This window comes from Monodelphis domestica, chromosome 2 (assembly GCF_027887165.1).
Source record: "Monodelphis domestica isolate mMonDom1 chromosome 2, mMonDom1.pri, whole genome shotgun sequence".
Lineage (NCBI taxonomy): Eukaryota > Metazoa > Chordata > Mammalia > Didelphimorphia > Didelphidae > Monodelphis > Monodelphis domestica.
In genome coordinates this window covers 112873283-112885625 of record NC_077228.1, presented here as the reverse complement: position 1 = coordinate 112885625, position 12343 = coordinate 112873283, and the positions used below count along the sequence as shown (strand labels likewise).

The following is a 12343-nucleotide window of genomic DNA, read 5'->3' as shown; positions in this document are numbered from 1 at the left end:
CAGCAGTTTGTCAAATAGAGTTCATGAGTCAATAGTTTGGAACCTGGGTTCATCAAACACTAGATTACGATAGTCATTTCATTCTGTATATCTATTTTTTTATCCAGTACCAGACAGTTTTGATGATTATTACTTTGTGGTATAGTTTGAGATCTGGTGCTATAAGGCTGACTTCTTTTACTTTTTTTTTCCCCTTGATATTCTTGATCATTCCTTCAGAAGAATTTCACTATTTTTCTAGCTCTATAAAATAATTCTTTGGAATTCTGATTGGTATGGACAAATGCCATCTTATTGTCTTCCTATTCTTATTGTTTTCCTATTCATCTATCTCTTTATTTCCTGGGGTGTTTAGCCTTTGGGATTTAGCCCTATTGTTTAATAAATGAACAGTTAACAAGAGTTAAATATAGTTTTGTTCATAGAACCTTTTTTTCATGCTGAGTTGATGAGTCAATGAAACCATTTACACAATTTATGATAAATCCCTACTATTAATTAAAAGAATAAAATTTTGTAATGAAATTACTGTTTGTTTTAAAATATAAAGTTCTCTATAATTTTAAGTGTCAAGATAGACATGGAAAGAAATACAAATTACTTTTTGAAAGATCTTGAATCAAAGGCAGTTGGTAAAAGGTTACAGACCTCAAAAAGCATATGCTATATCATCTCAAGACTTAGGAATATGTAACATTTCCAGAACAGAATCAATTTTTAATTTGCACCAGCAAAACCAGATTAAGTTAGAAGAGAAATTTTAAAAGAAACATGGGACATGAATATTATTTCTACTCCTACAAATTGCTATATCCATTATGATTATTTTCAAAGTAGTGTTTTACTATTTATAGATGAAGAAGGAAGAAATCCTAAAGAAATCCATCACCTTTACATTCAGGAGTTGGCTTATTCCATTCTCCATGTTCAGCACAAGTAATGGTGGCTTCTCCAATAAGTGAAAATTGATCTTGAGCACGTAAATCACAGTGATAAGTCACTGTCTCACCATAGGTAAATACATCCTTGTGGCCACCATTGTGCTTCCCATTGTTGATATTTGGAGGTGATAAACAAGTAGTAACTTGTGGGAAAGAAAAAAAATTAAATATTAGAATTTTCTTTTATTCACTTGCTGAACCAAAAATATTACAATCAAGGGGCTGGGAAACCTTAATCATTTAGCTGAAACTCAATATAGGGTTATACTGGCTCAAACAGGATCAGACATGAAGCCCTTATATGAAGGGGGGCAAAGGAGTATGTTGAGAGAATGTCAAAAACAGTCTCCATCCAAGGGCATTTAGTTTTATTATCATTACTGAAATCTGCTTGGCAGGGAGATGATGCTCATTCTTCATACCCTAGAAACAGCTTGTGCCAGACTCCTCATTGTGAAAGCATTATGAGCACCATCCTGAGGAACCTTTTTTGGTGAATAGCAAATAAGTCAAACCTGAGTTTTGCTTCAGAAAAGGATCCAGCCAACAGAAGAGACTGTGGAAGAGATAGTATGTAGTCATACATGTTAGGCCTTACACTTTATTTACTATATGTACAGTGAATGTGATCTCCAAGAAACACAAAACTATATAGGCTTAATGAAATCAGAGGGGGAAGGAGGGGAAATGGGGAATGAGTCTTTAAAAAGTGCAGCTCTAGAAGTAAAGGAAGAGCAGGAGCTGTTCTCTCAAGTATCCAGGTTTGCAACCCTGAAATTGACCTCTAACCTGCCCTCCCAATCCCCTGCCCCATATCCAGTGACTTTCCAAGGCCTGAAAATTCTACTTTAACTTCTTTGACATCCATTCTCTTTTCTGCATTCATATGGCCAATAATCTTTTACCTATTGTTACTCTTGGTGTGTTTTTCTATAGTCTGACCCTTGTACATGAAATCCCTTCTGCAGCTCTCACTCTTCCCTTCCCCAATACTCCCCCTACCTACATAAACACACACCTCTTAGATTCCTTCTATTCATTTAAGGTCCCCTTCAGGTGCTACCTCCTCTAGGATTCCTTTCCTGATCCCAAAGTTGTTAGTGTGCTCTCCTTCCACAAATGATCACTTTTCTGGGTCACATGCTTATCAAGCATACTACATAAACTTTAGAGGTGTAAAAAATAGACTTGAATCCAGGACTTCAATCCCCAGAAGTCCTTGCTCCACTTCCCCAGAATGCTTTGTAATCTCACTGAAATTCTCACCTGGGCCAAGAGCAAGATGGGTATTTAAACCTGGTTGGGAATAGGCTCTCTTTTGGACTTCGGTTTTGGAGCAGACGCGGCTCGGCCTAGACATGTGCTTTCTTATCCTGTATTTTCTTTAATCCTCAACATTTAATAAACCTCATAAAATTATAATACTCCTTGCAGAGAAAAACTAATTTCTACCTGCCTCAGTCTCCCAAAATTTTAATCTTTATAGTTTGAAGACTCTCAATTTTTTTTAAAGAAGGATAGCCTAGATAATGATTTCTAAGCCATGTTTCTCCAAGATGCTTTTTAAGAAAACCATCTTGATCAGCTCCTGCCGACAGCCAGTCAGCCAGTCATCCACTTCGGACCTGTTTGATTGATATCTCTCACCTGGTCCTGGACCTGTCCACCCCGGCCCTGGCCCTGGCCCTGGCCCTGGCCCTGGCCCTGGCCCTGGCCCCGGCCCTGGCCCCGGCCCCGGCCCCGCTCCGGCTCTGGCTCCTGCTCAGGCTCCCGGCCCTACTTGCCTGCGTTCCTGTCGTTCCTGGCCTACCCTGGTGCTCTCTCTAGCTCACCCGGTCCTTGTTCAAACCCAGATCCTTGGAGCAGATCACTCAGGACTCAGGGGAAAGGAGAACAGGTAATTTTCCCTTAGGCTAAGCCTCCAAGTAGACGGGTATTGACCATGTGGGCGGATCATAGCAGGGGAGAGAGAGAAAAGGGAGAGGAGAAGAAACAGACTTTTCCAAACAGGAACTTAAAAGCAATGGGCTATTTAGAAGGATACCTTTTGACTGTTCTGGTAATTTCATTGATTTCACCTGCGTGCCAGAAGAAAGATTCAGCCCAAAGATTCAACTTTGAAGGGGCAAATGGGTGGCTCAGGGAACTGAGAGCCAGGCCTAAAGACATGTGGTCCTAGGTTAAAATCTGGCCTCAGATACTCCCCAGCTGTGGGGCCTATTGCCTAGCCCTTACTACTGTGCCTTCGGACAATAGACACTTAAATGGATAATTAAAAACAAACAACCCCCCCCCCCCCCAAGGAACTTTAAAGACTGGAGGTTATAAATTTTAAGGCATTTCAGACTCCAATGGTTTATTAAAAAATCTCTGTATTGCATTTTCCTGATTGTTTTGTTTAAGATATAACTTTGTGATTTTAAATTCATATATTACTGGATTCAATAATATTGTTACACTGTTCATTTAATGTATTGAGTTTTAAAATTCTGTTGCTTTTCCCTATAAACAGCCTTTCTATTTTGCCTCTGTAAATTGTCACATAGATGGACTTCATCAGAACTGGTTACAATTGCTATAACAACCTTTGGAAAATTTAATGTGCTAAATAATCTATTTCAATTGATTTTAAGGGTTTTTAAAATATGATTTTTGTAATTTTTTTTAACAATCTCTGGTTAATTTTGCCTGCCCCTACCACGAGGTAAGGCCCATAGCTGAAGTGAAATACATTTTATAACCCCAACCTTCCCACATTTCTAAATATGTGAATGGAAGTTGGGACAGTTAATTTCAGGGCATTTGTACCCCTAAAAAAGCCTCCAAAAAAGGAGCATCTCTCATTTATACTCTTTAGCTCACTATTTTACTTGCACCAGAATGATAGATTTCTTGATTATGTTCTTAACCCAAAATGAGTTTTACTTTGTTTAAAAATGTTTATTACCAAGGTAGAAAGATTTGCTATGATTGTAAAAATTGTGACAAATACCCATCAATTCATAGGTTTTAAAAATGCCATACAGCACCTTATGTAAAATATGAAAGTGTGTTTGTTTGCTATTGTAATTAATTGGGCTATTGAGAATTTTAGGGATACTGATGACTACATATTTGTACTACTGTTTTTTAAAAATGAAAAACTGTTACCTTGTTCAATTCATTTGCATTCACTCACAGTAGATCATGGCCAGGCATGAAGAGGAAATGGATCTCATTTTTGGTGAGAAACCCTTGCATTTTATATTTTCTTAGCTGACATAGAGTGTCAATGATTATAAGCTATATTTTTGAATTTTTAAAAGACTTTTATTATTATATTTTTCTTGCATGTGCAATATACTATTTGTTTTTTTTTATTCTCTCTCCTTTTTATATTTGAAACACATGTCACCAGCATTTTTTCTTTAACTTTTTGACTTTTCAGTACTATAAGTTTAAGATACATTTGCCAATGCATACCCCAAAAAGCTTGTGACTATAAAAATGATGCCACTAATTATTAAAAAAAATTATGGGACTTTGCTTAATGATTCTGTCTGATTCCAGGACAAGATATACACACAAGAGCCATTGCACAGAGCCAAGAACAGCCAATCCAGGATGGATTGATGCACTTCTAGGCCAATACAAAGGTCTTGAACCTAGTGTGAAGACTTGAGGTTACTGTGTTTAACATGCTAGACATAGGCTTTCCTTGTGTCCACACTCACTCTGAAAATACTCACAGACGAGTATCCCCAAAACCTTGGCTCCTATAATCTGGTCCCCTTTTCTGCCTTTCATAGTGTGGTACCTTTCTGTAGTCCTGGCTACTGACTGGGTAAATGCATCATTGCTTAGATCATTTTAATTGGGCCCTGATTCAAGGACCTGTTATAGATTTATATTTCTTTTTATTTGGAATTTTTACACATAAGACTCTGATAGTCTATATTTTCATCCAGTATTTTCTTTTTTTATTTGGATTTTTCTGATGTCTTTTTAATTTCTCTTACCAATTGGTTCATATACCTCATTCCTCAGCCATGCATCCCTAAGTGATCCTGTATTTTTCAATCACCCACAACACGGGGAAATGTAAAAAAATATTATTATTTAAATTGGAAAGTTTAAATTCTTTTTGAGAAGAATTTAAGGTAAAGAAAGATGATACCTCTCTGAATCCAGAAACTGAACTGTTGGAGAAGATACCATGAAGAAGCCTCCAGACCACAAGTGCACAAAAATGAACTTTGGGTGTGGATGATTGAACATTTATTTGTTTGTATACTCTCATGCCAAGGGGATGCCCCCTAACTGACTTTTTGTCAATGCGACCAGCAATTATTGGTTTTGTTTTGTTTTTTCTCTCTTATCCTCACATTATTGTAATCTTTAAGTTGATTATGTTTTCATGATCCTTTTGGGGAAAAAATTAATTTTTTCCAAAAATGATCACACGGAGAAATGTAAAAAATAGACTTGAATCCAGGACTTTAATCCCCAGAAGTCCTTGCTCCACTTCCCCAGAATGCTTTGTAATCTCACTGAAATTCTCACCTGGGCCGAGAGCGAGATGGGGTATTTAAACCTGGTTGTGAATAGGCTCGGGGTCTTTTGGACTTCCATTTTGGAGCAGACGCGTCTCTTTCATGATGTGAGGTTATCCTGTCTAGGCCTCTCTGGCCTAGGCATGTGCTTTCTGTATTTTCTTTAATCCTTAACCTTTAATAAACCTCATAAAAATATAATACTCCTTGCAGAGAGAAACTAATTTTTACCTGCCTCAGTTTCCCAAAATTTTAATCTTTACAGTGGGCAGGGATTATTTCATTTTTTGTCTTGACATCATGTTTCTGTCTTTTCACACATGTATTTAATAAATATTCGTTTCCCTAAAAAGAAGAATAAACTGAAGAGAACAAAGCCTAACTAGGCTCTTTGACTCTCCATTAAAAGTAATCTTTCCAAACTTTTTTTCAAATTCATTATGTTAAGAAAAAAAAGACTGAAATTTAACATAGTATAATTAATTTTTAAAACTCCTACCTTCTGTCTTAGAAACAACAGCAATAAGGGCTAGGCAAGTGGGACTAAGTGACTTGCCCAGGGTTACACAGCTAAGAAGTATCTGAGGCTTTGAAGGGGCAAATGGGTGGCTCAGCGAACTGAGTACCTCCAACTATTTTTCCAACCATCCCAGTTTGTCATCCTGACTCTTCATTCTCTGTCATCCTCTGCCTCCAATGAGTTAATTCTACTTCTGCCCTCTTCTCTCTATACACATGGCTACTCTCATGCAAGTATTTACCATCTCTTACCTGGATTATTGTTATAATCTTCAAATATCTGAACACTTTGCTTCCAGTTTTTCTATTCTAATCTACCCTTCACCAAGCTGCCAAAATAATCTTCCTATATCACAGGTCAGTCATGTAACTTATCTTATACAAGAAGCCTCAATAACTCCATATTATCTTAAATATCAAGATAATACCAACTCCTTAGCTTTACACTTAAATCCTTTCACAGTCTGGCTCTAGTCTGCATTTCAAGACTTATTTCAAAAACTCCTTTTATAATTCTAGATTTCAGCCAAACTGACTTACTTGCTATTCCCTGAACCCTGAATTCCATGTCTTGCCTCTATACCTTTGGATAGGCCTGGAATACCCCTCTTCCTTACTACCAAAAATTTTTAGATTTTCTTCAAGGTCTGACTCAGGTGTCATTCTTCCCACTCTAACAGTAAGTAGAAAGCTTTTCCTGATGCTCCTAGTTGCTAGTGCCTTCTCACATTTCAACCCATCTTATAGTTCCTTAAAACTGTATCTCATCTTCCTCTTAAACAATACCCCCAGTCAAAGGTCTTTATATCTGTGGTGCTTAGCACATTGTGTTATACACTGCTGGCCTTTCATAGATGCTTGTATTATTGAGGTGAAGCATTCAGTATGAATTCTTTCCAACTGTTTTTGTTCCTAGTTAAGATGGCAACATGCAAGGAATAGAATATCTGGCTGCAGAAAAGGAAAGAAGAGCAAATAGATCATTTCAGAGTAGAGTATTTTGGAAGTGGATCTGCTGGATGCAGAGTGTCAGAGTTTTGGGGCAGCATGAAGGTAACTAAGAGATGGGAGGATGTAAAAAGGAAATATGGTCTGTTGCTAAATTTGGCTTCATGTTTGTCCTTTCCCCAAGAAATGATACTCTCTTCTAAACTTTTAAGACATAGAATTCAGGCTAATATTATTATGTCAGTTACATCATAATTAAATGTATTTCTGTGAGCTAACCTAGGACACTGTTAGTTTACAAATAAATGCTTGAAATAGAAATAATTTATAAGTTGGGGATCACAAACATTTACCAGCAACATCATCCCAAGTCATTTGGATATTATTAACATTTCAGTATGGATTTCAATTTACATACTGAATAACAAGATTAAATTAAAAGATAAACACCATGCAACTTTATAAGTACATATCCAAAGGCTACTTAAATTTATTAATCTATCATTTACTTACTTTCACAAACTGGAGATTCACCACTCCATAAAACTTGGTTGTTAGAAAGGGTACAATGTCTAACAGCATCACCTATTAAATGATAGCTGAAGAGAAAATGTTATATGTTATATGACTTCTAAGATAAGCTAAGAGATTTGTATGTAACTCCATCTTGATAAACTACAGTTGCACCAAAACTTTGATAAAGGTTCAAAAATTATATCATGGAAGTGGCAACTGAAACTTTGCAATTTAATCAAACAAAGACACCAATAGTGCCACCATGCCCAACCTTTAGATAGACAAAGAATTAATATAATTCTGAAGCTTCTGACCTTGCTAGACAGTTTTACTCAATGTCTCCTCAACTAATTTTTAAAACCTCAACATTTAACTTATATTGTTTTGTTGCTAATCAGTTCTATCTGATTCATTGTTATCCCTTTGGGGATTTTCTTGGCAAAGATACCAAAGTGGTTTATCATTTCCTTCTTAAGCTCATTTTATAAATGAAGAAACTGAGGCTAACAGAATTAAGTGATTTGCACAGGGTCACACAGCTGGCAAGATTCTAAGACTGGATTTGAACTCAGGGCTTCCCAAATTCAGGCCTAGTGCTTGAGGCACTGCATTACATAATTTTTACCTGAACTTACATACCTTTCCCCACCCTCCCTACCTAATTTTACACATCATTCCAGGGCTAGTCATCTCATTCATGAAATCTCTGTCATCTCAACCCATAGTACACTCCAGAAACTATAGTACTACCTATCTGCATTTATTATGTTTATGTATTGCTATTATCATACAAGCCTCTTCTGATATGTCTGAAACATATCTACAACTAGATTGATAGCTACCTGAAGGCAGGGACCACATCTTGTGTGCGTGTGTATGTATTCTACAGATTATACTTATTTAGTTACAGCTATTAATTCAGTTAGATTGGGTCAATGGTATCTAGTGGAAGGATAGTTAATGAAAATACCTTACATCTTTATCTATTTCTACATGCCCTTACTTTCCCCATATTACTAATTTAGAAGAGGACCACAACTATTTAATTTTCAACTTTGTACCTCCAGTGTCTTGTATAACATGTACATTGTAGACATTTAATAGTATTTGTCAAATCAAATGTACTGAATCACAATGAAATGTGCTATGATTTCTTGCAGAGAGTGCTTATCTTTCCAATGTTTGCTTTGGCATTATCCTGAAGAGAAAATAAGCAGTGCTTGAATGCTTGGGATTCACAGGACCATAGTGCTGGGAGCCATCAGGCCACAGCGCCTTGACAGAGTCACACATGGCAGCTAAGGAGGCCACAGGGTGGCCCTTGGCAAGATGTGATTGCCCACTCAGTCTCCCTTGCATGATATCTCTCATCAATGCCCCTTATCTATGAAATTGACATGATTACTATTCACCCTAGTCTCAAAAGGAATAATGCAAGAGCAAAATACCTATACCCTAATTCCCCAAAACATCACCAAAAGATCAGATCCTCAAACCCAACCCCAAAAGGCTATCATGGGTTAACTTATACTTAGACACATAATCCTCAGTAAAACCGCAGCTACAGGCCAAACCCAAAACTTTCCCACTCACAGAAACCTATTCTTATGGAGCCAACACACAAATCAATCATAAAGGCCCATACAAAACGTACAGATACAGCAAGCTTCAATATACCTCAATGACTTGACTTCACAAACCAGTAACTCAGAAACTCCCTAGTAAACCCTGAAAAATGATCAGTTTAATATTAAATTTGAATTGTGTTCCCAGTATGCCTCAACCTCAATAATATGATTGTTGAATTGTCTTTTAAGAACTTCTGATTAATTATTCCATTTTATTAAAAGCAATAAGTAATTTTCCTTAATTGTTTATAAGCTCAAAACGCCTCACAGGGTAATAAGAAAATTAAGCCACCTATGACAAAATAATTTCTCTTGTGTGAAACCTTTATGCTGTCAAGAATCTGTAATCACAATACAATAATATAGAATTTTAATCAAGTGATTTATTAAAAGTTAATGTATCACTTTTCCAATTATTTCCATTTAGACACATGTGTTACGTAATGTATCTGTGTGCCAAGAAAATGGGTATAAAAATAAACGCCAGGCCTGGAGATGGTGGAGCAGCTATCAGATGCAAAGCAATCTCATGGTCATAATGATTAAGCTGTCTTCTGTTCGTTATTTTTTTGACTGATCATTCGCCACCGGCCGGGAAGCCCTGGAGTTGCGAGTGAGGCTGGACCTTGCCCATGGCACCATAGTACCATTGACTTGTAGTAGTCTGATAGATGAATTGATCACAATCAAATACATGATGGCCATTCAGGCTGTTAGCTGCTGACAGAACACCTTGCTCATGGCTCATTATTGGCAATTCCAGAAAAGAGAGGAGGCAGGTGCATATCACTAAGGTCTTACGCCAATCAGCTTTCTTCAGGAATTAGAAGAGTGTATCTTCTCTAAAAAGGTAGCAAACATCTTTATAAGTACTTGTGGAAATGCTTCTTGAGATAAAGCTAAGTTAACCATGACTAAGAATTGCCCCTTCAATAGGCCGAATTGGTGGTCTCTAATAAAATCTTTAACGACCAGTATTAAACTAGATATTTACAATATGTTTATAGTTGTGACAGTCAATAGGATAAAAAGAATAGAGACTGGACCTCTCAGATGAAGTAACTCTCTCCTCTAACAAAATATTTCCCAACCAATAGCCTCTCATTTTTCTTGGGACAGTGAAAAAAAATTGTAAATAAAAGGACATATGAAGTGTAGTTTTATTGAAATAATATATTCATGTTATCAGTATAACAAAATGAAGTTACAAATAGATATTATAATGCCTTAAAGAGTTATGATTTCATTAGATGATTCCTCCTCCTCCTCCTCCTCCATCTTATAAATAATTTCAGAAATTCCAAGTAAATCTAGGTATTATATTGTTGTTGATCTGTGTAGTGCTTATTTTAGCATTTCAATTGCAAAGGAAAGCCAAAAAATCTTTGCTTTCACTTGGAATGAGACTCAGATGACATGGGGAAGATTACCAATGGGATTCTGCGATAGCCCACCAGCATTATGCCAAATCTTGCAAAAACATTTAAAGAACATCCAATTCAAAGAAAGCAAAATTGTGCACTATGTGGATGACATTCTTCTTGCATCCCCATCTGCTAAAGTTTGTTACCAGGACAGTAAAAAACTCCTCCTAGAGCTATATAAGAAAGGCCACAAAGTTTCCAAATCAAAGCTATAATGTGTCATGCCTAAAGTGGAATACCTAGGATTTATTTTGGAAAAGGTGACGAGAAAGATTTCCAAGAAAAGAGTAGAGTACATATAGAAGCCCAGCATGCCAAAGACTAAGAAACAACTGAGAGCCTTTTTAGGAGTAACAGGTTTCTGTAAAAAAATGGATCCCAGGCTATAGCCAAATAACAAAATGCCTTATGGATTTAACCAAAAACACAGAACCTTTGAAACTAACAAAAGAGCATCTCCAAGCCTTGGCACAGCTCAAAGAAACAATCATAACAGCTCCAGCCTTAGTATACCAGACTACAACAGAGAATTCCATCTCTTTGTATATGAAGCAAGAGGCATAGCTTCTGGAGTGTTAGTCTAAACTTTAGGATCCAATTTTAGGCCTGTCACATATTATAGTACACAGCTGGATATAACTGAGAAAGGAATGATTCCCTGTTTGAGAGCAATCACAGCCATAGCAACCATGATTGGTATTGGGATAAAAACTTAATGTCTACTCTTCAAACCAACTAGAATTCATATTGAAGAAATGTCATTTACAAGCTTGCACACAACAAAGACTTTCTCAATATGAAATTGTGTTACTAAGCAATGAAAATATCACTTTAAAACAATGCCAACCATTGAATCCAGCAACCTTGATTCCAGATCTGCCATTTGAAGAGGAACCCATACATAATTGCCAAGAAACAATATCATTAGTATAAAAATCAAGAAATGATCTAAAAGACGCTCTCTCTCTCTTCCTGGCCCTCGGACTGGAAGGAGCCTTTCTCCCTGTCTCGGGATAGATGTTCCTCTATTCCTGACTTTTCCAAACTGTGTGCTCTACCTGGATTCCTGTGTTCATGTCATTGAACAAAAGGATTTAAGGGAGCAGTCTGAACTCTAAGGCTGGACTTTAGGGGAGTCAGCCCAAAGAGACAGACCCAACCAGCTCTGAAAGCCAGAACTTTTCTTCCTCTTGCCATCTACTGTTAAAGACTTTGAATGTAAGAAAACTAGCACAGATTCACATAGACAGGAATAAAAGAAACCCTCCACCAGCCTGCGAGGCCTGGCCTCAGCTCAAAAGCTAAGAGACTCAAACCCAATCAAGGGAAATCCCTCTTCCCTTATACCTCCCCAATCCAAACTTGTTATTAAAATTCATCTTTATTTAAATAACCGGTCAGATAAGAGGACTATCATTTCAGGGTGACATAGAGGGATCTGAACTTCAAGATAGCCATTCAACCACAGTCCTTATTGGACCGTTGCTGGGTGACCTTGGTCTGGGGTGTAAACCTTAAAATTTCACAGACTTATGAATGTTAAAAACAACTATAATGATGATAATGGTCATAGAAACCAGAATTTTAGAAATTCTAGAAATTATAATGATAATTATGGAAATAACTATAATGAACATAGAAATAAGAACTTTAGAAACCAGAATTATAGAAATAGGAACTGGGAAAATAATGACAATGCTCCAAATGAAGAAAATGATAATACCCAACAACAAAATATAAGAAATGGAGCTCGTCCAAAAAATAATCGAGGTGCCCTTCAGGGGGGTGCCCAAGGAATATCCCAAACACAATGATGGTGTCTGGGGGGGGGGGCT

The 12343-nt window shown here is 36.9% G+C and overlaps 1 protein-coding gene across 8 annotated transcripts in view; it reads right to left on the bottom strand.

Moving 5' to 3' along the window:
• The window catches only part of LOC103094472 (membrane cofactor protein-like), a 64081-nt gene that overhangs the window by 35256 nt on the left and 16482 nt on the right, over positions 1–12343 (bottom strand). For all 8 annotated transcript variants that reach the window (XM_056815873.1, XM_056815871.1, XM_056815872.1 and 5 more), the window contains 2 exons: positions 7454–7539; positions 890–1084 (listed from right to left, as the gene is read on the bottom strand). In XM_056815873.1, coding sequence (XP_056671851.1) covers positions 890–1084; positions 7454–7539 — 281 coding nt within the window. The remainder of the gene's footprint in view (positions 1–889; positions 1085–7453; positions 7540–12343) is intronic.